General features: G+C 55.6%; 1 protein-coding gene across 2 annotated transcripts in view; it reads left to right on the top strand.

Moving 5' to 3' along the window:
- CDC42EP4 (CDC42 effector protein (Rho GTPase binding) 4) overlaps positions 1-25,470 on the top strand; it is a 30,605-nt gene extending 5,135 nt beyond the window's left edge. Inside the window, exons 1-2 of one of the 2 annotated variants that reach the window (XM_012662364.1) lie at positions 5,136-5,327; positions 22,537-25,470. In XM_012662364.1, coding sequence (XP_012517818.1) covers positions 22,648-23,712 — 1,065 coding nt within the window. In that variant the 5' untranslated portion in view covers positions 5,136-5,327; positions 22,537-22,647 and the 3' untranslated portion in view covers positions 23,713-25,470. Of the gene's footprint in view, positions 1-5,135; positions 5,328-22,536 lie in introns of those variants that run through there. The other variant, XM_012662365.1, reaches the window with a different exon arrangement.
- The last annotated feature ends 342 nt before the right edge of the window (positions 25,471-25,812 follow it).

The raw sequence follows: 25,812 nt of genomic DNA, 5'->3' as shown, positions 1-25,812 counted from the left end.
GGGGGCAGGTGGTGGTTTGAGCCTTTACTGTGGCCTGCTAAGAAGTGCCTTGTGGCAGGGTGAGTCCATTCTCCTGGAAACAGCATAGACCGCTCCTGGGCAGCCTGTCTGCTTGGTAAAGACAAGGCGCTGGCTCCCCTGGCAACCTCCCCCTGCCCGCCACGGCCCGGCATAGTAACAAGACTAGTCATGAGTCTGCTGGCATCTTTCCTTCCTGCCGTCTTGTGGTTTTCTGGCAGGATCCTGATCATCTAGGTGTTTCTAACCCAGGATCCGGCCTTATTAGCTGGGTAATCTTGGGCAAGTTAGTCTTTGCTGTTTTTTATCTGGAAAAAAGGGAACAGTAATAACAACTACTTTGTAGGCTTGAGATGTAGAAGTCCTAACACACAGTAGAGTGCTCAGTGAGTAAATATAGTACTCCACTAGTGGCCCTGCCTTACCTAAGTGTGCCTTATTTAAGTCACATGTACCACTGAGCTGGGCTCTCGGGAAAACGCTACAAACAGAAGCACTTTCCTTCCTCCTACTCCCTTTTCTTTCCATCTCTCTGGAGGCCCAGGAGGGGGTTCTGGCCATCACGGGTTGCTCCCCAGCAGAGCCCACTCCTCCCCTGAGACAAAGACATAAGGCACGGCCCTCTAGGTGAGCCACCAGAGCCTGACACGAGAGCTCTATCAGAAGTCCAGGGCTGCCTCTGGCAGATAATGCTGTTCATCTTCCCCGTTAGCTCAATTCTGGGAAACGCTCACAGGGAGGGACCCGCCCTGTGGAGAGGATGGATGCTCAGGACCAAGCTTGCTCCAGAAGGTCTACCTTGGGCCCTTGACTTTGGTGAACCCTCCGTGTGGCCCTAGGTCAGTGCTGAGCTCGGACCTGCATCATCCACCAGCCTTACGCCAGCACCGGGAGGTGGGTTCCCACGTGGTCCCTGTTGTACAGACAAGAAAACTGAGCCTGAAGGAGCTCAAGTGACTTCTCTCAGGTCACACAGTGACAGCTGGGATTTGAACCCAGGACCATCTGCGCCCTGGGGCCGTGTTCCGAATCCAGACTTGCAGGCCCTGGAGCACCAAGAGGAACCTCTGCCTCAGAGCATGGCTGGGCTCTCCCACTTTTCCCAGGGTCACTGGCCAGTGAAGCTCTGGGCCTTGGAAATCTAGGGATCACATGGAACGTTCCTTCCAGGGGCCCTGCTTGCAGATTTACTGTCCCTGCCGTCCGTGGAAGTCTACGCTGATGTTCTCAGGAGCCCAGAGCTTTGGCTGCATCTTTCTTATCCACTCTTTTTTCCCTCCTGGATAAACAAGAAATTTAATATCATCTTCTGCTTTCCTGGAAATGTCCCAGATCAGTGGCCAGGGCAGCCTGTTAATAACATGACAATGCACAGTGACAGGCAGAACTACCAAGCGGGGTGTGGGGAGGCCTGCGCTCTTTCCCTGGCAGAGAGATGGAGGAGCCACGGTGCCCAGAAGCCTAAAGCTTGATTTAGCGACAACAATAACCCGGGTCTTCTGTTGGACTCGACGGCTCCTAAAGCAAGACCACAGCTCCGTCTCCTCCAGTCCTTACACTAACCTCCTGTGGTCTGAATTGCTACTGTGCCCTCCTTACAGACAAGACTCAAAGGGACCAAGTGACTCCCCTGAGGTCACACAACTAGTAAACACAACCCAGGTATTCTGATCCCCACATCTGGACTCATGTCCGGTAAATTCCATGACATCTCTGCTCTGCTCCCACCCCTTCACCCACCTCATCTCTCCTTTGGGCCCAGCTCAACCCTACTGTCACCTTCTACCCCCAGAGAGCCTCCATCCTAGTGGCCAGCGTCTCTCTGGGCCAGGGGTCCTCTGAGATGCAACATCCTCCCTCACCTCCTGAGTTGCCAGTCTAGGAGGATGTGCGACCCTGCAGAAGGCCAGCAAAACTCATCTCATGGAGGAAGTGGCCAAACGGAGCTCAGTCCCAGGCTGGGGTTGCAAATGGAAAAATGGAGGGGCGTGGACTGTGCACTCTGCTCATTCATTCTTCTAGCAAATACACGGTGTGGCCATCCACACAGGAGATTCCAGCACGAATTGAACATCATCCTGTCCCCAAGGAGCCCAAGGGGAAAACCTGTTACCTTATTCTCCAGTGTGCACCAGCCGCCCCAGCGCCCTGATGTGTGTTAGGTCCCTCAGAGGACTGGAGTTATGCACTTGAAACCTGGTGCAAAAGAGCCCCTAGACGCAGGTACTTTTCCCCACGGTGGTGAGTTGGGTCTTGCCCTGAGCTCCAGGCACTCTGCCAGCAGCTTGGTGACCTCAGGAGTTTCCCAGCTGCTCAGCAGAGGTTGGCCCAGCCCCGTGAAAGGGGTCCAGGTGGTTCCCGAGAACAGGGAAGTAAGGAGTGAAAGAGCCTCTATCCAGTTTGCCTGGGAGAGGATAGCCCAGGGCCACGCCCCCAGCTGATGGCTCCTGACTTGGGTCACCAAGGCCCCACCCCAAACTGTGCTGACATCAAGCCCTGGTGACACCTTGAGGTGACCAGTCCAGGACTTGATGTCTCACCTCAGTAGAGGGAAGGGGAACTCAGGACAGTGATGAGAAGTCATAGAGTGTTCTCGTGGGAAGTGGTCTTGGAGCTCAGCTTATTTCAGAAAGGCAAATGACCTGCCCAGAGTCACACTTTATGGCAAAGACCAGACTAGAATAAGCAGGGTTTCGAACTTCTCTGCAAGAAAATAGGATTAACCATCCTTTTAACCAACCTCAAAGGGCTGGGACGAAATACTGTGAACTAAATGCCCAGAACCCAATGTTAACAAACACAGGGAGATATGTGTGTGTGTGTGGGGGGGGGATGTACATTAGGGAGGGGCCACGCGGAGTAGCTGCAAGCATCATGCCTGCCCAAGTCCCAGAGGCAGGCCCCAGCGGCCCCAGACAGGCAGAGACACACGCCTAGGCCTAAAGGCTTATAGGTCAAGTTACACCAAGGGTGCAGTTAAGACCTCAAATCCCTCCCTGAAGTCAGGGGCTTAGAGCTTGTCAGAAATTTCAAGGTAGGTATGTGAGCCTCAAGTTTTTTATCTTGTTAATTTCTTCTCATTGCCCATAAACAGCTCTAGCCTAAAAGGTTGGAGCAAAACTTAGCTTCAGTGGGGGAAAGAAATTCACAGGTCTGAGGTTCCAAACATCAAGGAAAATTAGCACTTCCTTTTAATCAGGGCTCCCCCAGAGTGCTAGGCTGCAGGCTAGAAGCATCTACTGAGCTTCTTCCTTCGGCAAGCTGTTGCTACTGTGGACATCCTGAGGGCAGAGATAGGGCTTTACTATCTCTGTCACCAAAGGCAAATCTCCAGTAACCTTAAATGTTTGTGGAAGGAGCCTGCATTTGGATAAGGAGCAGAAGAATTACAAAGGGACCTAAAGACTCTCCTGGAGGCATTTTTAATCGATATGGCATCTGAACACTTGCAAAAAGGAAAACAAATTCTTAACAGCTAGCTCTAAGAAAACAATAATTCATTTGAAATGGAAAAGGAGATGGGAAAGAGGGAGATGTCTCAGAGAAAACCAGGAATGCTTTTCTTGGAACAGATAAGACTGAAGCTGGGATTTCAGGAGGAAAAGGTCCTGGAACGCCAGGAATGGGGAGGGCATCCGCCTGGGACCAATGAGGGGAGTACCAGTGGGTAGGGACCTGCTGGGGGCCACAGGTGCCCAGTGAATGGCCAGGTGCCTTCTCTAGGTGATCTCATTTAACACTCACCCCAGTGGGGGAAGGCGGGGACTGTGTCATTCTACAGGTGGGGCACCTGGTGGATAACTTGTCAGTTCATACATGGCGCAGCTGGAATTCCAAGCCAGAGGTGCTTCCAAACCTCTTTCCAATCAACCTTTCCCAGAGTCCTGTTGCAGCTCCTATTTCTTCTGAGGACACCTTTGCCCCCAAATCACAACAGTCTACTCCACCGCGGCTGCTTTATAGTCACAGAGCCCTTTCCCACCTAATGTCTCAGTCCTCTCCACAACCTCCAGATGCTGCTGGCAGGGGGACCCCACGCTTCTTGGACGCACAAGGAGAGCCAGGCTCCGGAGGGTTGGGGAGGTGGCGGTGAGTGCCTTCCCCATGGCAACCCAGCCAGAGATTGAACTCATGTGTCTGCTTCCCAAGTTGCTCTGAACCCCAACTTTCTGGTCCAGGTGTCTAGCTCTGGGTTTGATTTCCACGGCAGGACAGAGTGGCCGCACCCCCATTAGATCTCAAGAGGTGGCTGCTCTCACTGGCAGAGGGAAACAGGGCCATGGAGTCCATGGAAAGCACACTGTTCCCAGGGGGCTGAGGGACCTCGGGGCCACTGGCATAAAAGAATCTGAAGCCTTCCCTTTAAAAATGAGGGGGGTTGCTAATGGCAGGGGAACATTCACTTTGTGTCCATTTTCCTTTTGTTGTCTCCTTTGTTGCCATCTCACTGGGGGCATTTATCACTTGCAAAGATCATTTACAACTGGAAACTATTCCTCTAAAAAGAACAGAGCCCGAGGCCTGGGACTCAGGAGTTAATCTCCCTGGACGTTCGCTTGGAGCAAAATTTAGCCTCAGCGGATGCTTTGGAGGCAAAGGCCGCAGACTAAGGACCGCAGGGCGATCAAAGACAGGTCACCCTGCGGAAACCTTTCTCACACCCAGGCCCAGGCCAGGCCCTGGTAGGGGCCGGCTCCTCCCCGCCCCCTCTCGTCTCCAGTAAGTGAGGGATGGAATCCGCGAATCTGGTGGCGCCCGGCCTCCTGCTCCCATCTGGGTCAGTACTGGGGCCAGGAGGTGATTAGCAAGCCCGGGAGGAACAGGAACGAGAACCGCCACCCAGGCTGGTTTCTCGTAGTTGCGCGGAATGGGGAAGAACCTTAAGAGAGCCTGAGCCAGGCCCGGGAGGGGGACGCGCCCTTGGCCCTGGGGACCCCAGAGGGGGTTCGCGGCCGGAGCGCAGGCTGCGGGAGGGGGTGCCTGGAAGGCGGGCGGGCCCAGCCGTCCCACGAGGAGCTCTGAGTCTCTGGCTTTCGGATTTGAACGCGGGAGGCCTAGCGGCCGGGACGAGGCTCCCGCAGGCCATTGGCTGCGGCGGCCCGGTGACGCCGGCGCGGAGGGGTGCGGGGGCGGGCGCGGGCGGAGCCTGGGAGGGGAGTGTCCCGGCGGCCGCCAGCCCTGAAAGCCCCAGTGCCAGCGCTAGACAAACGCCGGCGCTGACATGGGCCGCCAGCCCTGCCGCCGCGCGGAGCCCACCGAGGGGGTTGCGCAGCCGCGCCCGCCCAGCGCTCGGGTCTCTGGGGACAGAGGTAGGCGACAGGCACCCGCTTCTGGCCGTGACAGCCGCCTGCGCCCTGCGAGGCCTGGGTGGGCTCAGCTGGGGGCTCGAGCCCCCCTACTGGGCGGAGAGGATAGAAAAAGCCGGGGATGCGGGGCCGCGGGCAGGGGAGAAGGGCTCAGGGACCCCCGCTCCTCGGTGCCCGCCCCGGAGCAGGGCTGGGGCCAGGGCGCGTGGGGACGGCTCGGGTGCCTGGGACCGGGTGCCGCACACCCGGTGTCCTAGCAGAGCGGGTTTTGGGGAGGAGGGGGTGGCCGAGAGCCGGGTGCAGGGTCGCCGGGACTCACTTTCCTTTCCCCAGACTGGGACTCCAGGGCCCGGCCAAGGGCGCTGCTGGGGCTGGGGCTGGGGTGGTTGGGGGGCGGGTTGTAGAGGGCCACCCCCCTGCCCAGGAATGGGGTGTGTGTCGGTGTGGGCAGGAGCACAACATCGGCGGCGCGCGGCCCGCGGTCTCCCCGAGGGGGGCGTGTGTGCGCACAGAGTTCTCCGTGGATGAGAACCGAATTATTCGCCTGTAGTGGCGGAGGCGTGTACAAACGCTCTCGCTCTCGTCCACACACTGCAGCGCACGCCACCCAGTGTCACCAGGCCGGGGAGAAAGGAGGGAAGAAGCTGCCTGGACGGGAATGGGCGCAGCAACCAATTCTCCCCCCACCCGGCTAGCCCTTCCCTCCCCCGCCAGGCTCCCGCCCCGCCCGCCCCCTCGAAAGACCTGGAGGCCGCAGCCGCGAGAGGCCCAGGCGCCTCCCGGCGGGGTGGGGCCCGGCCGAGCTGACCGCCTCTTTGGAGCCGGGCAGCCAGCCTCGCGCGGGGCCGCGCGCCCGGTGCGCCGCGAACGGGGAGCGGTCGGTTAATGATTTAATCACCCCCCGGGGCGGTTGGACTCAGATCGGCTGTTGCGGGCTCCGCCCCCTGCCTGGAGCGTCCCCAGTCGGGGGTACAAAACTGCCCCCTGGCCCTCGTGCGTCCCCCAGGAGCTGTCCTGCCTGTCCCGGGAGCCGGGCGGCCGCCGGTGAGTGCCCCAGCCGGGAGGGAACCAGGAGCCCCAGCTGGAGGCCTGGGGCTGAGCCGGCTTCCTGGGAGAGGACAGAAGTGTGTGTGCGTGCGTGTGTGTCTGTGTGTGTGTGTGTGCGTGTGTGTGTGTGTGTGTGAGAGAGAGAGACCCGGAGAGGCGGGGGGAGGGGTGCTCGCTGCTAACTCAAACCAGGTTCCTTGTGTTTGCCCGATGACTGTGGCCTGGGCTTTAGAAGTTTTCCTTTTCTCCCTGGGAGAATGCAGGGGAAACACAATGCTTTTTCTTTTCTTGTCTCTGGAACTTCTCTCCCTCCACTGCCCCCACCTCGTGCAGTCCGACTGGCTGCCTAACATCCTTGCCTGGTGGGCAGCGCCCCTTTTTGGCCCGGGGAGCTGAGCAGTTGAATCAGCCCAGAGTCCCTGGGAGTCCCTTTGCTGTGAGGGTCCCTGCCCTCCCTGGAGGGGCTGGGTGCTGGAGGAAGAGTCCCCCCCCAGCGGCCATCTGGACCAGGGACAGCTCTGCTGGTCCAGGGAGTGTGAACAATGAGGGCCGGTCACGGGGGCCCTGCCTGCAACTTCTGTGCGCAGTCTGGGTTTCTAATAACTCCCCGCAGCCCCCGCCCCCTTTCTGAGGCTGGGGTGGAGGAGGGACCACCAGTAGGATGGACTGAATTTTAAGAGAACAAAGAACGGGCACAAAGGAAGGGAGCTGAGCTGCGGGTTCCTCCCAGAACTGGGGAGTTGGCTGGAACGGAGCCAGGCCCAGCAGCCCCAGGGCTCTGGGGCAGTAATGGGGCACCCAGCAGGGCCTTGTGAGGCCCTATCCCTGCTGGGCAGCTGGGGCCATGCTGTGTGGGAGTGCCATGTGTGTGCCCTGCTCTCATCAGCTGCCCAGTGTGAGCTACCCACGTGACTGAATAGTGTGGCGGTTTATCTCCTCCGAACTTGGACTTTGCCTCTCCACTCCTTGAGGACGGCTGCTCCTTCCCACAAGGGGGGCTCAGTGAACCTCGGGAGATCCCAAATGGGTTCTCCTAGTCTTCCCAGCGGTCCTGGTGGTCCCTGCAGGGACTAGGAGGGACCGGTGTGATAACGCGAGCCTGTGATGGTGATCCTGGGGCGAGTCTCTGCCCCTCAGTAGTTCCTGGGGCTGTGAGGACTGATTGCTCATGTTAGGCTCTATATATAGCTCAGGCCTCTGCTGTGAGCATTTCTTCCATTTTCTGGGGGTTCTGCCTTTTTCTCTCTCTTTTTAAACCCATCTTTCCTCCCTATTTATCTCTTGCATGTGCCCACCTACCGGTGCTTGTCCCCATCCGATGTGTGTCCCCAGCCTACCTCCATCCTGCTGCCTCTAGAACTGACAGCGCCTCAGGACTGGAGGCCAGGGAGTCACAAGCAGAGGAGGGTCTCATCTGTAAACTGGGGTAGGGTGGGGTGGGCAAATGTTGACCTGGGAGAGGAATCTTAGATTCTTCCTGACAAGATAGGAGCTCTTCCAGAAGGGCTCGAGTTTGGCTGTGGTTCAGAGATTCCAACCCCCTCCACCTTTGGAATGGTTGATTGATTTCTGTGGCCAAGACAGGCTGTGCCCAGGTGTGGCAAGCAAGGTGTTTGATAGTGGCCTCTCTGTTTCACTCCCCACCCCCACCCCACATTTGGTTTGGGTTGGAAGTGGAGGCGTCAGAAGCCAGAGTGGCCAAGGCTGGTCTTGGGTAGCAACTCTAGACTTTGGCTGGACCTTCTCGTTCCACAGACTCAGAGGAGCTTGTCCCTGCAAGGGTGGGGAGGGAGGGAGGAGTCTGTCCCTTGGAGGAACAGGGAGCTGGGTTGATGCCAGAGATAAGGTCTGGGGCGGAGGGAGAGGGGTTGAGCAATTCTGCCCTGGAAGCAGAGAGAGCTGACCTGTGCTCAGCTTAGGTCTTCTGACTTACATGCTGGAGGCTTTTCCTTGACCCTGGGGAAAAGAACCAAATTCTGGAGCCAGAGGACACTCTCAGGGGTCATCTGTCAGAGTGTCCTAAAGGCCAACTCTAGCCAGTACTTCCGAGGTGCTCCAGGCAGGCTAAGCCCATGCCAGCCCTCTCCGGGCAGGAAACTGGACGACAGTGTGCAGAGGGGCTCGCGAGGCCTGGACACAGCCCTCTTTGCTCACAGTGCTTGGGAAGGAAGTTCAGCCATTAGTTTCCCACATTCCCACTCACTGTGCCCCTGAAGCTCCAGCTTAGAACGCGCCTCCTTGAGGAGCTTTGGGCTTCCTTCCAACTAACGTACATTGGAGTCTCCCCCAGGCACTGCCAGCTTGCGGCTCCGGGCTCCATGCCAAGGTGGCAACGCTGGCATCCAAAGCCTTCCTTCGCCAGGAACAGGGGAACCGGTGGTCTCCACTCAGCCTCCCAAGCTGAGGAAGGGTCTCCCTTTTGGGGCTCCGGCGAGGGCAGTTTGGGGTGTGTCCCTGAATGAAGGCTTATAGTTCCTACCTATCCAGTAAGAAATGCTCTGTACACCTGGTGTTTCCCCCTCGTTCCTACACCCCGGGGCCTGAATGCATCTGAAAAGCAACAGTGCCAGCGCAAGAACGATCCCTGGGCGTCTCTGCTCAGTCACAGCCCCTGTGGCCACCATCCTCTGCCTTGGCCAGCAGGGTGGCAGAGGAGGTCAGCTAGGGCAGCCTCCAGCCTTCCTGGGTGAGTCTCTGGGTTCTCCTTTTGGCTGTGTGCATGAAGTTCTTGCAGTAAGTGAACTTGGTCTGGAGACTTCAGCTTCAGATCTCCCCAAATGTGACAGCGAGGCCAGGTTCTGTGTTCCAGCCTCTCTGCCCTGCAAACTCCTCCCCTCAAGTCCCCACTTGGGTCCCCTTCTCCTTTGCTTAGAATGTTGCCCCTGGCCCTGAAGCATCTAAAAGGGGCCTGCCCCTCCTGCTCCTGGGATGGAGTTTAAGGCTTGATCAAATGGTAGAGAGCCCAGGAGAAACCTAGGTGACCGTACAATGTGTGGACACCGGTAATGAGCATCTGCTTTGGTCCAAAGGAGCAAGTTATATTTTACTGAGGGGTTATCATGTTGAAGTTTTTGTTTGTTTCTTTGTTTGTTTTGCATTATTTGTTGCTAGCAGCACCCGGGGGCCTGCAAATTCCTGAGTTATCTTTTACCCTTATCCTGGGGAGGAAGGGGGGAGTTTCTCTTTTCCCACCTTTGCCGAACCATCCTTATCAAACTGAAATCAGAAAGAGCTTAAGCCCTGTTGGAAAGAAACCAGGCTCCTCCATCCTGTGTCATTAAAGGTTAAAAGGCAAAGAAGGGAGGAGGGAAGTCAGATCAGGACAGAAACCAAGTCTGATGGCTGCCCAACCCCACTGCTGGCCGGGACTACAGAGGAGAGCAGATTGTGCCCGGGCTTCAGCACCTTGGGGGACCCTTCCCCCTGCAACAGGTAATCTGGGGACCCCCAGGACTTTGAAAGGGTTCAGCCCATGCATGCCTCACCCTGGAGGCTTTTGTATTAGGTGGCCCTAGATACGTGTCCTTTTTGAATATAGGAGAGTAACAGTGGCCAGAGGGTCACTGGGTATGCCGGAACTCTCCCCCAGACCTCCCTAGAGGATGTTACAGTATCATGTTCACAGCACCCACATAATAATGCTCACCCCTAGCATAGCACTGTGCTAAGGGCTTTCCATATATTCGTTTATTTAATCCCCACAACAATGCCTGGAGGTGCATAATGTTATCAATTGCTTTGGAATCTCAGGAACAAACTGAAGCACAAATGACGTGCCCAGTGCGGCGAGCCAGCTAGTGACCAGGGGCGTCTGGCTCTTTACTCCCACGCTCCAGCAGGGCCAAGATGGGAGACTTGCCTGCCTGCTCTGGAGTGAGTCTAGATCCACAGGTATCCCTCTAGAGACCCCCCAGAGTGTCCTTGAAGTCCCCACTCCTCAGCTGAGCACTTGACTCTTAGGAGAAACGGAGTGAAACCAAACACGGCCTGGCAGATCTGATTTCCAGCGCAGCCACTTCCTTCAGAGATCCGGGCAGGAACTGCGGGCCGCTCCCAGAGGAGGGAGTTCTGCCCTGCACAGGGGCATCGGGCATCGGGCCCCCACCAGGCACCCTTCCTGCTTCCCCCGGGTCTTCCCTCTGTGAGGTGGCTCCCATCAGGTGGCAGGCACAGGGAAGTGCGCATTTCCAGGAAGGGCCCTGTAAACAAGCGAAGTCGCCAGACGGCCTTGAGTCACTGGGTCCTCATCGTCTTGACTCCGAGGTTGTCTGCTTCCAGTCACTTCCAGGCCTTGCCTCCTTTCTCCTCTTTCCTCTGAGCTGTTCTAATTCCCAGGTGATGGGAAAAGCTTTCTCTGCCACCCTCCTGCTGACTTCCTTCCCCTGGCCTGAAGCATCTGGTTCTGGGATGGGGATGGAGGTGGACGCTGCGGCAAACATGTAGGAGCCGGGCAGAGAGCGGCCCATTCCGGCTTGTGAGGAGCAGGGGTTCCCAACAGCATGGGCCTCTGGGGGTGGGGTCCTGTGGTCTGTATCTCCCAGCATTAATCTGTACTTTCCCTGGAGCGGTGGGGAATGGGGTGGCCAGACTGGGAAGAGGTTAACCTGAAGTTGTGTGCAAAACTGTGTGCATCCTGTGGGTGTTTGTGCATCCCCAGCTTTCATCCACAGCAATGCTGTGACCCTCCCCTGACATTCCTTATGGTGGAGGGGAAAAAGCCCAGAGTTCAGAATCAGGCACATCTGGGCTCTTAGCTCTGCCCCTACCAACTGCATGACTTGGGCGAATCACTTATCTCTATGAGCCTCAGTTCTCTTATCTGCAAGATGGGGACCAGGATGATAACCTCCGTGGGATTGCTAGGAACAATACATGAGATAAAGTCTTTCAAATGCCTAGGCCAGCGTATTACTGTACATTTTCTTAAAAGCAGTTTAATCAAAGTAAAGCGTCTAGCACAATGCCTGATGCTATAAATCTTAAATTCTTTCTCATACTTCCTCTATGACCTATGGCCCAGAAATAGTTACTGCACAGTCCAAGGAGGGCCTATCCCCTGAGGCTGGGCAGGGTCTGGGAGAGCATTTCCCAGAGTGGGTTCCTCAGCACACAGTCTTGATATCTGTCGGGACCGACACTGGGAGACATTATTCCAGAATGTTCTTGACTACAAGTCACTGCTTAAACTAGACTAGACTCTCTCTTCTGTGTTTTCCAGGAACTAAAGGATAAAGTATCCAAGCCATAATGTGTTTTCCCGTAACTCAGTCTGGCTGAGTTATTGGCATCATTTTCCTATAAACTTTAAGAATTATAAATTCCTTAAGATGACGGAGAATATCTGAGTCTTTTTTTTTTTTTTTTTTTTTTTTTTTTTTTTTTGAGACAGAGTCTTGCTCTGTTGCCTGCGCCAGAGTGCAGTGGTGTCATCATAGCTCGCTGCAACTTCAAACTCCTGGGCTCAAGCAACTCTCCCACCTCAGCCTCCCAAAGTGCTAGGATTACAGGCATAAGCCACTGCTCCCAGCCCAAAATTATTATTAGTCGTAGATAATACGCTTGTCTACTTGCAAAGCCCAAAAGATTCAATCATAAAGTTTATTAGAGTGTGCAAGGCAGTGTAAGTTTTAGTGGGGTGGCCATTAAATACATTAAGGGGAAGAAAAGGCAGCTTCCCCATATACCAGCTATAACCAGTCAGAAAATATAAGTATGTAAATGTAAATATAAGTATGCAAAACCCATTTGCAACAAGAGACCATACACTAACGCAGAGTAAACATGACAAGAAATGGGTAAGACTTGTAGGAAGCAAACCCACAAAATTTAACAGAGAATGTCTAAAAGACTTGAATACATGGATATGAAGGCTTAATGTTGTGATAAAGTCAATTTTTCCCAGATTAATTTATTGTTTTCTTTCAATTCCAATATAATCCATCAGGATTTCTTTTGGAACTTAATAAAATGTTTCTAAAGTCCATCTGGAAGACTAAGTAGATTAGAAAAGCCAAGAACATTTTAGAAGAAATGTTAAAGTAGGGGTATTACCCTACCAAATACTCAAAACGTATCATACATAGTGACAGCATAGACCTGGTTTAGAAATAACAGAGACCAATGAACATAAAAGGAAGTCTGGAAATAGGCCCATGGCTGGGTGATATCATAAAAAATTTAATATATGATAAAGTTAGCATTTGACACTTTGCTCACATTTTAAAACAAAATTAATTTTATAAAAAATCAGTAACTAAAATTACTTTATTATTTTTTTCTATTTTAAGTGACCCACAATTTTATAAGACACTGACATCTCTAGTTTGCTGTATTTCCTCCTGTTTTCCACCCCCCACACACATTCACAAACTTGAGGGTAGGGAAAGTCTTTGCTTCCTGATATTAAAGCCAGAAACCGTAAACAGATTAGACCGTGTAAGAATTAACAAGCACTCCATGGGAAAGAAAGCAATAAAATCACCATAATGTAAACAAGCATATGCTAAATTTGCAGAAATATTTGCAAAATATGACTGTCAAAGATTTAAGCAGCTTTAACATTTAAAGAAGTCACGTGACTCTACTGGAAAAGGCGAAGCCTCACCCCCAGTAGGAAAATGGACAAAAAGGTTCAGTAAGCAACACACAAGAGAAAGGACACCCTCGTTAGTGATCAAAAGGAATACAAATGACAAATTTATGGGGTTGGGGGAGTGGCTGTTGTTTTCAATCTAATGCACAAAAATATAACACCTGAATGTTGGACACCATCATCCAACATTGGTGAGGCTGTAACTTGGCCTAACTTCCAAAGAACAAGTTAATGATGAGAAACAAAAGTAATTTTACTCATTTATAAGAACGTATCCTCCGGAAACAGTTGAAGACATGGGCATATTTCACCAAAAGGTTAGTTATGGAGTTCATCAGTGGCGGACTGGATGTGAAAATTAGATATTAGGACTTGATTTAAAGTAATGTAGCATAATTTGTTAACATGTAAACATTTTGACCCGGACGTGACCAGTGGTTGGCTTTAGTCATCCATCTACAATGGAAAGTGCTGCTAGCGAAATAGGGGGAAATATGTAAATCAGCGCTGAGAGTCCTCATGCAAGTCCTATACATAATTTACATTTTTTTAACAGCTACGTTTTAAAAAATTAAAGGAAATAGATGAATTGAGCATTTTATTTAACCCACTGTATTTAAAATATTTTAACATATCAATGCAAAATATGAAAATAGTAATGAGATTAATTAACCTCATTAATGTGTTAAAAATACATTCTTTTTCATACTATGTCTTCGAAATCTAGTGTGTATTTTACACTTGGGCATTTCTCCATTTGGACCGACCGCATTTCAGGTGCTCAATGGCCACGGGAGGCCAGTGGCCTCCTTACTGTACAGTGTAGTGTCAGTTATTGAATAAGCCCCAGAGAGGCATTGGGAAGCTCTGGTGTGCACTGTCGCTTTCTTCCTCATCCAGTTCACCCTGTGAGCCCTGCGCTGGGTGATTCACCGCCCTCCCCAGCATGCTCCTGGCTCCTTGTGCCCCCCAGCAGGGATGCCTGGGGAATGTGCATCGGTTTGCAGCTGTGGGAAACAGGTAGTGGAAGCTGGGCCCTTGCCTCTTTCTCTTCCTTCTAGGATGGGGCCACCAGAGCGGAGGGTGTTTCTCTCTAGGAAACGGAACCTGCCCCAGTGCGGCTCGGCATTGGCACCTTTGAGTCGGCAAGCCTGGCCTGCATGGGCTGGCAGACAGCGAGGGTGGAGCGTGCTCAGGGCACCCAGCCCGGAGGTTTCGAGAGCGGTGTTGGGTCAGGGTTCTGGTCTTCCCTGTTGGGAGCTAGAATGACCAAAGAAGGCAGGATGGAGATTGGTGCAGAGCGGACGTGAAAACACTCGAAGCAGGGCCTCGTGGGGTCCCACTCCCGACTACGCTGGAGGAGTCCTGGCTTCTGCTTTAGGGCGATCCGCCCACCCATCACCTGCCAGGGAATCAGAACACTGGGAGGATCCCGAGAGCGGGAAGTGGGAATAGGGCCCTGGGTAAGAGGAGTCTCCTTTGAGGAGGCTTCAAATACAGCCATCCAGGGGGCAGATCTCTGATGTGGAGGCGATAGCTTGAGTCTCAGTCCCAGGAGTCTAAGACAGGCTCCCCCAGCCCCTCCTAGCCTGTTTCTCCACGTGCAAGTCCTCAGCTGGGGATATTTGCACAGGCCGGGCAGCAGCACTTCGTAGGGAAAACCGTGTGTTCCAGGGTCTGGCAGCAGTGGGCTCAAATCACCATTCCGAAGCTGTGAGAGTGTGTGAAAGAATTCACTCCATCTGAGCCTCAGTTTCCCTTTCTTTAAAATGGGGCTTATAGACAAGAAAGGCAGATGACAATAAAATAATAAAATGCGGGCAATCATGGGACCTTCCTTGCAGGGTTGCTTTGAGGTTCAAGGACATGAGTTTATGTTGTTCCTAGCACAATGCCTGGCATGCAGCAGACACCAATAAATGGGAACTGTTGGCAGTGGCGATAATTCTGTACACAGCTTGGGGGTTGGCCAGTGGGCGGGTGCTGGTTGCCCTTGTGTGACCCCTGCCCCCTCTCGTTTTCTCTGCTCCCCTGCAGTGACCATCCTGGCTGAGCTGGGGCTGTAGGTGGAGCAGAAGCAAAACCTCCACCTGCCCAGGATGTCTCTGAGAGACCCCACTGTTACGTAGGGGGCTGCCTCCAGATCTGAGCTTTGGTGTCACTGGACGTAGGCCAGTGTCCGGTGGGGTGGGAGTGACTGTGGTCCCTCATCTCCTGCTCGGTGGAGGAGGCTCCGGCGTCAGGAAGCAGCTGTTGGGGAGTGAGTTCTTTTTTATTTTTATTTTTTGGAGAGGGGTCCAAATCTCTCCGTTTCCCCTGCAGCAGGTTGTTGTAGACGGCCCACTTTCTCCTGGACAACCTAGAACAAAATGCGGACATAATGACCATGTCCGGCTTGGGGGCGACTGGGGAGGAGGAAGGGAAAGAGAGCAGAGGTCGGTAGATTTTCAGACACGGGAGCGACGGAGTGTGGAGAACCCCCTTCTCACTCAGCCCCCCGTCGGGGCCTTGTACCGGGCTTCAGCTGCTGAGCTGAGAACTAGACAGTTTTGAAATTAATGCCTTTTCCTTAAAACTTTGGTGCTTTGGGATTTTCTTATTTTTATTAAAACTGCACCGCCATAGTAAAGGAAACTTAAAAGCAGCTTGTTTTCCTCTCCAGGCTAACGTCACTTTGTCTCTCTGTGTGCACTTTTCATCTTTGTTCACAAACGCATGCTTGTGTGGAGTTGAGACCGCCGTGTGTAAGCGAGCATGTGTTCTGCCTTTTCTCCCCTTCCACTTACTGCCGTTTGGTAAGCGCCGTCCACGTCGCCGCGCGGGCTCCACCCGCCTTTGCGACCGCAGAATGCTGTGCCCAGGTCACGGCTCCCGGCTTTCGTGGCCGTTCCTGTATCGTTGGACGGTAGGTTGTTTCCAGTCTTTTGTTATTGTGAGTAAGGCTTCAGCAAATACCTGTGTGCCTTTTTCCTCCTTTGAAATAGTTCCACAGGGCTCGGTTTCTTGACGTTGAGGTTGCTGAATCATGCTGGTTTTAAAGCCATCATTTGAAGAAACTTCGCCAGAGTTGCAGGTGCCCCGAGACCACCCGAAAATGATCCCCCTGGGATCATTTTGACTCAGAGCAGCTCTTGGATCAGGGTTTTGTAACTTTCTCCTCACTTGGTGGCATCTACTGCCAGTCGTTCCCATCCTGGGCACTTTATTATTATTGTTGTGGTGGTTGTTATTAATTGTTGCTATTCAGGCTCAGAATATTTTAAGACATGAGCCGTAACCTCACACGTGTGCAACATCACACTTACAGACACGAGGGCTTCCTGGCACGGCACGTGGCGGAACTGAAAGGTTCCAGCCGTACCAAAGTTAGCTGAGATCACAGCACAGGTCCTGTTCGAAGCAGCCTCAGTTCTCTCCCACTCACTTAGCTGCCCTCAGCCCTGCCCCGCCGCTGGAATAAAACAACCTCCACCTTCCCTGGGCCTTCCTATCTTTGCAGCAGAAGGCTGGCGAGTGTTCCAGAAAGCATCCATCTTTCTCTGGCGACAAAAGCCAGAGCCCGTCACCTCTGACAGGTGTGTGGCCTGTGTTCCGTTGAGTCCCTCGCACAGCCCCCCTCGGCACGTCGTTCCAGCTGACGGAGGTGTGTAGCAGAACACACTCCGCTGCTCTGGCAGAGCTAGGTTCTGCCTGGGGGTAGAACGTGGGCCCCTCCCTGTGAGAAAGGGCTCTGGCCTGCCAGGTGAGACCCCTGCCCGGAAAAGGTCACCTGGAGCAGCCCCTGGGAGGCCTGGAGTCCCCGGTGATCCTACTTTTCTCTGTCCCTCATCTGGGCCCTCAGCAGGCCCTGAGGCCTCTGCTTCCAAGACGTGTCCTGAATGTGTCCCCCGCTGTCCTCCTCGGCCACACCTGCATCCTGGCCTCCCTTCTCTTTGAGCTAAACTCCCTGCAATGCCGGGAGCTTCCGACGCACACATCGGATCACTTGCCTGCTTACGAATGGCCATCGGTTTCCTTGTGCACCTGCAATGACATCCAGACGCCTCACCTGCTCAGATGGGGGGCTCTTCGTGCTCTGTTCCCCGGCCTCATGGGTTTTCATTCTGTCCCTCAAGCACCACAAGCTCGTCCCTACCTCTGGGCCTTTGCACGTGCCGTTCCCTCTGCCTGGACTGCTCTCGACACAGCTGGCTCCTTCTCGCCACTCGGTTCTCAGCTCATGCTGCCTCTTCCTCCCCCCCCAGCTCCCACCCCGATGCTCGCATCACCCCGTTCCCTCGTTACACTGAAGAATACCAGACACTGTTTTATTTAGCGGTTTGCACCTCCGTCCCCACCCGCGCACGCTCACACTGCATGTGCGCCCTGGAAAAACAATGTGTCCTTTTCACTGCTTTATCTCCGGGGCTAGAAGAGTATGTGAAGTTTTGGTGGGTCTGTAGGAAGTCATTGAATGAATGAATGAATGATAAGCAAACAAACAAAGCCTCTTGTAGCCAATTCAAGTCACGACTAAAGTCACCATGTGCCAAAAGCCCTCTTCCACCCAGCCACGTTGCCTAGACCTGGTGTCATGTGGATGGTTAGAACAACCAGGCTGGTGGCGGTGGGTGGCGGTGGCGGTGGGCGTTGAGGCTTGTGTACTCTGGGTACCGGGGTGAGCCGTGGGGCAGCTGCAGAGAGGGAGGCTGCCTGGCTGCCCCGGGAGAGCTCAAGTCTGGCTCCTGCCTCGGGCTGGGCTGCCAGGGACAGGCCACTGCCTGGGCACTTGGAGCGGGAAGCGTTGGTCGGGCCTGCCCTTCTGCCTCAGGGCTGCGAGGCTGGCTGATCTGGAAGGGCTCTGATCTCTGTGCCCCCTGCCAGGGAGGCTGGGCGAGGGGTCAAGGCAAGGGTTGTCTGCTATACCCAGGAGTGGGGCTGAGCCGAGGGTGTGGTTGCTATAAACCCAGCCAGGGGCCTGGCCTTCCCGGGAGGGCTTGCCACTCCTGCCTTAAGGGTAGGGTCTGTGGTCAGTGGGCTGAGGGCAGAGGAATCTGGGCCTCCGCAGGCTCCAGAGAGAGAGCAGAGAGCTGTTTTCCCGTGCCCTGCTAGGAAAGTGGGATGCGGCTTCCGGGGTGGAGTGTGGGTGTCCCGTCCAGGGCAGGCTGTGGGGAGTGGCCGCCCGTTGTTGGGAATCCTGTTCTAGCCACTTCCGCAGAGCTGAGTCACGGTGCTTAGCAACACCCCTCCCGAAGCCACAGCTCCCTGTGGCACGATGCCCTTCTGGGGTGGGCACATAAGCCTCCCAAACTGCCACCGCCCCCAGGACCGGCCCAGGCCTCTGGCTGGAGCCAGGGCTGTCACCACCTGCTTGATTTGAAATTCCGTGTTCCATCTCCTCTCCCCCGAATCATTCTCTGTTAGAAGCTCAGGGTGACTCGGTGTCACTCGGGGCCAGTGAAACCAAGGACTTAAAGCAGCCTGTCGAGTGAGTCCTTGCTGGCCCTCAAGCCTGCCACTTGGCCTGTCTAGTCTGAGCGCCAGAACCCCAGAGACTCAGACCTCCTCCAGCCCTCCTTGCTGGGGTGGTGGGACAGGCGGGTGATGCCATCTGGGCCCCGGCTCTCTTGGGCCCCTTCTCTGCTAGATATTGAAGACGGCTTTTCACCAGCCACCCCCCAGGGAGCGTGACAACAGGAAGCAGATGGCACTGGGCAGACCCGTGCCTGCCCTTCTGGGATGTGGGGTCGTGCAGGACCCTGGGGCTCCCGGGGCTGGCCGAGGATGGGTGTTCGTGAATGTGGCAGGGCCACACATGGATTTCAACTGTTCCCCACTGTCCCCTCTGACCCACAAGGATGTGCTGGGGGGCGGGTAGGGTGGCTAGTGGGATGGCAGGGACCCCCCGAATAGCCACAGTGGCCAAGATACGTGGTCCCTTTGGTGGCCACAGTGGTGCGCAGTGTCTCTGGTGAGTCCTGGGCAGCTGGGCCTGCGGTTTCCTTTCTCTTCTCTCTAATGAGCACTTAAGATCGGGAAACCACAGAACGTGGCGTTGCTCACTGGCCGGGCATTCCTGCCGTTACACTGGAACCCTTACGCAACTCTGGAGGTCCCTGTCACTGTTTGCTCCCAATCCCTTTACGCCTCCTCTGCCTCTCTTTTCCTATTGTTTCCTGGTGAGTGGCCCCTGCTCTGTTCTCACCTGTGTGTTCTCACTCTAGGTCAGTGGTTCTCAGCTTGGGACAGTTTTGCTCCCGGGGGACACTGGGCAGTGTCTCGAGACAATTTTGGTTGTTACGACTGTGGGGTGGATGCTGCTGGCACCTGGTGGGTAGAGGCCAGGGACGCCGCTGAACATCCTGCGGTGCACGGGACAGCCCCCCCCCAACAGAAAATTATCCAACTCAAAGTATCAACAGGGTCAGAATCTGCTCTAGGATTTTGCAAGAACTTTCTTGAGGCAGCAGCCAGAGCCCGCTTTTCTGGACTCCTCGGCCAGCAGTGGGAGGGAGCACCCCATGGGGAATGGTAACTGACCAGCGATGTCACCACTAGGGAGCCGGAGAAGGGCCCGGAGTGGGGTGGCAAGAACCAGACCAGGAGAGCTGGCTTCTCACCCAGCCCTGTCCTGCAGGGTCTAAACCTGGGTAAGTCACTTTGCTTCAAGAGAACTGCTCCTCATCCTCATAAGATGAAGGAGCTGTGCTGGGGGCGGGGGGGTCCCTCCAGCTCTGAGATTCTAGGATTCTGTGCATAGAACCAGGGGGCCGCATTGCAGGCAGGTGGAAGACAAGGCCCTCCTGTCCCCTCACTGCCGCGCTGGTGGCAGCAGAAGCCTGAGGGGTTTGCTAGGACCAAGAGTTCATCTGAAACCTCGTTTCATTTCCTTCGATGCCCAGCACGGCTGAGAAGGCAGATTCCACCTCCCCTTTCCCCTGTTTAGCCCCAGAGAGTTTTCCCCAAACTTTGGCCTAGAAGTCCGTGGCTGGCAGGACTTGCGGTGTTCAGGGGTCAGCAAACTATGGCCCACGGGTCAAATCCGGCCTCTCATTTGTTTTTGTAAATAAAGGTGGGGTTCTTTTGGGCTTATTTTGTTTTATTTACTTTGACTGGTTTATTATAACGGATGCAGCTCGGGAACAGCCAGATGGGAGAGCTGTGCGGGGCGAGGTGTAGGGTAGAGGCAGGGTGTACCACCCTTCCAGCACCTCTGTGCTCACCAACTCAGAAGCTCTCTATAAATAAAGTTTTATTGGAACACAGCCACACCCACTGGTTTACATGCTGTCTGTGGCTACTGTATTACTAAGAAGACTAAGTAGCTGTGACAAAGACCCTCCAGCCACTCAGCTGAGAATATTTACTGTGGCCCTTGGCACAAAGTGTTTGTCCACCCCTGGTCTAGCTGTTCAGTGTCTAATTGTTTAGAGACTGAGGTAGGATGGGGGGTGGGGCCCCAGGGACAATTCAGGTTAGGGGTAGGGGAAGGTGACTTTCCAAGGGCTTGGTGGGGAGGAGGGAGAGCTGACTGCGGACTGACCGCACAGGGTCATCTCAAGGCCTTCCAGGGGAGTCCTCAGCCGGTTCCGTGTGGCAGGTCTGCCCCGGTGCCTGGCTCCCCCCGACACCAGGGAACTTTGTGTTTGCTGGAGTGACAAGCAGTGTGGCTGCCCGGGCATCGGGAGGGGGTCACTTGCCGGTGGGGGAGGCCGTCAGACTGGGTGGCAGCAGCCTGGCACGGAATGAGACTGGGGGGGGACGGGTGAGAGGACACAGAGCAGGCAGGCGGGGAGCCCCGGAGCTGAGCTGTCGGCTGAAATGAAGGCAGAAGGGGAGAAGCTGAGGGGACGGGGAGGGTGGGAGGGAGACGGGGGACCGTCACTGGGTGCTCGAAGACCGACTGTGGCATGCACGGCTGGACCGGACTCAGTGGTGAACAGACCTGTCGGAACCCTCTGGCAGCTCCCACTGCGGTGGGAAGATTGCACTGCAGCCATCAGGGAGGGAACAGTGCGACAGGTGCCTGCAGGGAAGGGGACATCCAGAGTGCTGGGGGGCAGATGGCTGGCAGGACTGCCCTGGCTGAGGAAGGCTTCCTGGGAGCTGAGCCCTGAAGGACACTGGGCGTGCCGGCTGGCCGGGTGTTGCCGCAGTTCCCTGCATGCGTCCTGCACAGAAGCTCGGGCTGGAGCCCAGCGCCGAGGGAGGGGAGCAGCAAGAGACAGTGTTAGGGAAGGAGGCAGGGGCTGGTCATGGTCAACGTGTCTGCACTGGGTGGGCGTCCCCTGTGGATGGATCTTGCTCTAGCTAAGAGGTGAAGGGTGGACTGGAGACAGATAAGCGGGGAGGCAGGGAGACCCACCCGGCTGATGGAATGGGGGCCAGGTGGGATACAGTGGCCTCTCGTGAGGCAGCAGGTTGGGGAGGAAGCGGCCCAGGCCAGGCACCCACCATCTGGGCTTTGCAGCGGGAAGGGTGGGTCTGGACTGAGGTGCTCCTGGGGACTGTGCCAGCAGGACTGGGAGGGAGGCACCTGGCGGTCTAGACCACCCTCACCCACCACTCTTGGTTATATCCCTGCACCCGTCTCCCCTCACCCTGCCCAGTGTAACATTTGGGTCAAGTCCCTCTGGAGAGAGAGGGGCTGGTTTGGCCCCGACACTGAATGTCAGCTTGGCCCTTGCCAAGAGCTGCGGGGGTGGTGCCTCCAGGCTCTCCTGGGCTCCACCTCTGCTGTTCTTTGGATTTCTGGTCATCACCGGGGGTCTGCAGATTCCAGGGGGGCTAAGTCATGGAGGGTCTAGCTGCTGCGTCTCTCTCCCTAATGATTAAAGAAACTGGGATGGAGTTTCTCAGTCTTGATCTCCCAAGAGGCCAGCAAAGAGCTTGGGGCCCTGAGGTGGAGATGTCACAGACGGGATCCTCATTTATGGGACATCGAGCAAGGGCGGGAAGGCTGGGGAGCTGGTTCCGTGGGTCCCAGCAGCCCCACCCCAATTCCGGTTCAGAAAGAGAACTGTGCCGCCCATGTACGCAAAGGAGCCGGGCAGCGTCTCTGTTTCCCTGTCCCCATCCTGTCCATTTCTTTCTCTCTCTGAGAACTGTGACTCAGGCTGAGGTGTCCACTAACTCCATAGGGATGGAAGTTAGATAGCAGAAAGAACGTACGGCATGTCTCTAGGCTAGCTGCTCATAGGAGCCAACTCAGACTCAGTCTCTTCCCTAGACCGCCACCTGGAATAGTTGTGTGTACCTCCACGTCCTTAGAGGGGGTTGTGTTTGCTCCAGCAGCACCCTGGTTTGCAGGGGTAGGGGAGGCACTGGCCTTTAAAGATTAAACCTCTTCCAGGTTTCAGGGAAAGTGTGTCTGTGCCTACGGGAACTCTAACCAGATTTGCAAAATCACTCCTCTGCTCTGAGAGCCTCTGGGTGAAGAAATGGGCAGGGCTATAGAATTGATTGCTCGCTTATTTCACGTCATTTCACTTTGGTAGGAGAGCTGTGGTTTAAATGACAACCCCTTGGCAGATGGGCTTTTGTGCTGGGCGTCCAGCCCGTGTTAACCCTTTGTCTCCTCTGCTCTGCCTGCAGCCCTATGATCTTCTCGCGACTCCCCCCGCAGTACGCTGGACTTGGACTTCAGATCTGAACCCAGACCCATCTGCTACCTGGGGAAGGCCCTGCTCCCCACAGTCCGGCAAGATGCCCATCCTCAAGCAGCTGGTGTCCAGCTCGGTGCACTCCAAGCGCCGTTCCCGCGTGGACCTCACGGCCGAGATGATCAGCGCCCCACTGGGCGACTTCCGCCACACCATGCACGTGGGCCGGGCCGGAGACGCCTTTGGGGACACGTCCTTCCTCAATAGCAAGGCTGGCGAGCCCGACGGGGAGTCCCTGGATGAACAGGCCTCCTCCTCCTCGTCTTCCAAACGCAGCCTCCTGTCCCGGAAGTTCCGGGGCAGCAAGCGGTCACAGTCGGTGACCAGAGGGGATCGGGAGCAGAGGGACATGCTGGGCTCCCTGAGGGACTCGGCCCTCTTCGTCAAGAACGCCATGTCCCTGCCCCAGCTCAACGAGAAGGAGGCCGCAGAGAAGGGCTCCAGCAAGCTGCCCAAGAGCCTGTCGTCCAGCCCCGTGAAGAAGGCCGCCGCTGGGGAGGGCGGCGATGAGGAGGCGAGCGTGGGGGAGGGCGTGCCCCGTCGGAACGGGGCCGTGGGCCCCCACTCCCCCGACCCCCTCCTCGACGAGCAGGCCTTTGGGGACCTGACGGATCTGCCCGTCGTCCCCAAAGCCAGCTACGGGCTGAAGCACGCGGAGTCCATCATGTCCTTCCACATCGACCTGGGGCCGTCCATGCTGGGCGACGTCCTCAGCATCATGGACAGGGAGGAGTGGGACCCCTCAGAGGAGGACGGCAGTTACCACGGCGACGACGGCCCTGGCACTGTCACCCAGGCGTCCCCTCCTGTCTCGGTGGCCCCTCCTGCAGCAAGGCAGGAAGGCAAGGCCGGCCCGGACTTGTCTTCCCATGCTCTGGAGGACGAGGGGTGGGCGGCGGCCGCCCCCAGCCCTGGCTCGGCACGCAGCGTGGGCAGCCACACCACGCGGGACAGCAGCTCCCTCTCCAGCTGCACCTCGGGCGTCCTAGAGGAGCGCAGCCCTGCCTTCCGGGGGCCAGACAGGGCCCGGGCCGCTCTCCCCAGGCAGCCGGACAAGGAGTTCTCCTTCATGGATGAGGAGGAAGAGGAGGAGGAGATCCGTGTGTGAGGCGGGCAGCAATAGCCACTCCAAGGCTTGGCTGCATCTTCTCCCTGCCCCCACCCCACTATGACCTTTGACCTTACTGTGCAGGGGCAGCCAAGAGCCTTGTGTGTCAGGCCACAGACCCTGGACCTCGTGGATGAGGGGCATCAGCCTGGCCTGAGGGCCCTCGGGGGACTTGGGGAGCTGGCGCGGTGCCACGCTGTCTTCATTACGCCACACCCTGCCATCCCTGAGGCTGCATCAGGTGAGGGCTGTGTCCTCGAAGTAGGAATCAGTTTTCCTCTCTCAGCCTCGCTTTCCTGCACCCTGGCCTCAAATGAATGCCAGATGTCAACCTGAGTTCCTGCCACATACAACTGCAGCAGGTCAGCCCAGAGGCGGCCTTGGCTCCGGGGCTTGGGACACCTGACTCTCCTTTTCCCTACTGGTATTTCTGCGGTGACCAGTGGTGGCAGCTGGTGAAGCGTGCGCAGCAGAAGGAAGGCGGTGGTCACACTCCTTGGCCCTGGCTCCTGCACCAGCAGCCCAGACCCCCTTGGAGCTGAGCTGGACTGGGGTGGGGTTGGGGGACGGTCCCCAATGTGTACACTAAACGCAGCCCCTTCCAGGGGATGAGAACAGGACAAAAACTGAAGGAAAGCCCCAGGCTTCTTGGATTTTCAAGAAGGGACCCTTCCAGGATGACACTAGGAACAGGGGCTGGGGCACTCACTGCTCAGTCTCTAGGGGTTTGCTTGTTCTTTATTAATATGTTTAAATCCTCATAGAGCAATATCAGAACAGTGTCCCAGTAGGCCTGCCCCCAGAGGGAGAGCAAATCCTTTTAGAAAACCTTGATACTAAGTCTCCTCTTGGAAATTCACAGTGACTATTAGCACACTTAAGTCTGGGGACATCCTTTGACAAAGAAACCAGCTCAACTTTAACTAGTGCTTCCAAACTTTATTTAGAGTTATATGGGGGTGTCTGTGTGTTTGTTCCCCCACCCCATAGCTATTAACAGCTGAAGAAGGCCAGTGTAGAAAAGTTCTGAAGAATGATTTTTTAAAAGAATATTTCATTCCTAGGGGGGAAGCTGTTCTTGGCAGGGTTGTGCCCTCCCCTCGCCCTCCCCTCCCCCTCCCGCACACCCTGGCTCTGGCTACTTCCCCTTCCTTTCCCAGGCCCCGCCCCCACTTCTGCAGCCAGGGCCCTGAGGGTAGGTTTGGCAGATAGAGCAAAAAACAAAACAAAAAACCAGAATGCTGCGTTGAATCGGGATTTCAAGTAAACAAAAGATCATTTTTTTAGTATTAATATGCCCCATGCAATATTTGGAACAGACTTATACAAAGAAATTATTTGTCATTTTCCTGAAATTCAGGTTTCACTCTGTAACTCTACCCGAGGGTATGGAGCAGAAAGCAGCTTGGGTGGGAGCCCCAGGGCGCACTGCCGCTGGCTTTTCTGTCCTGGGAACAGGCTGCCCCGCCTCCCTGGTTTCCACGTAGCCAGTGCAGGAGAGGGAGGGACAGCACTAACTGCCACCCACTAGGGAGGGGCCGCGGGGCTCTGGCTTCCCTTTTTTTGCCAGGACGTGATTCGGAGACACTAACTTAGCTCCTGACTCGGTGCCCTGTTGGTGCTTCTGTTCGTAGTAGCTCAGCTCCCACGGTGGGGGAGGCGCAGCCCCCGCCAGTTGCCCTTGAAACCCACCCAGGTCGGTTCCAGATTCTAAACTGTGTATTTTTTTCATGATATTGTTAAAACAGTGAGGAAACATTAAAAAAGCCCTATAGCACGCCTGGCATCTGTGTCTGCTTTGGGGGACGGTTATTTCAGGATAGGGCCAGGTGGGGCGGGTTGTTTCAGGATGGAGTCCTGGGGCTGCACGGGGCCGGGACATGGGGGCCTGGGGCAGCTTCTCTCTCCCTCTGTCTCTTGCGGCCCTGCCCTCCTGAACTGCTCTGCAGCCTCTGGGGAGGACAAGGCCTCATGTGCCCTCTGCCTGGGCAGGCCCTTTGGGGCTCTGGACTCAGGTGCAGCAGCTACCGTCAGTTGGGGGCCGTGGGCACTTAGTCACTTAGCTGCCCTGTGCCTCAGTCTCTGTAAATGGAATCCTGC

Source organism: Propithecus coquereli, unplaced genomic scaffold (genome assembly GCF_000956105.1).
Source record: "Propithecus coquereli isolate 6110/MARCELLA unplaced genomic scaffold, Pcoq_1.0 Scaffold76, whole genome shotgun sequence".
Classification (NCBI taxonomy): Eukaryota; Metazoa; Chordata; class Mammalia; order Primates; family Indriidae; genus Propithecus; species Propithecus coquereli.
The sequence above is the reverse complement of the archived record's forward strand: the minus strand, read 5'-3'. Positions and strand labels throughout refer to the sequence as shown.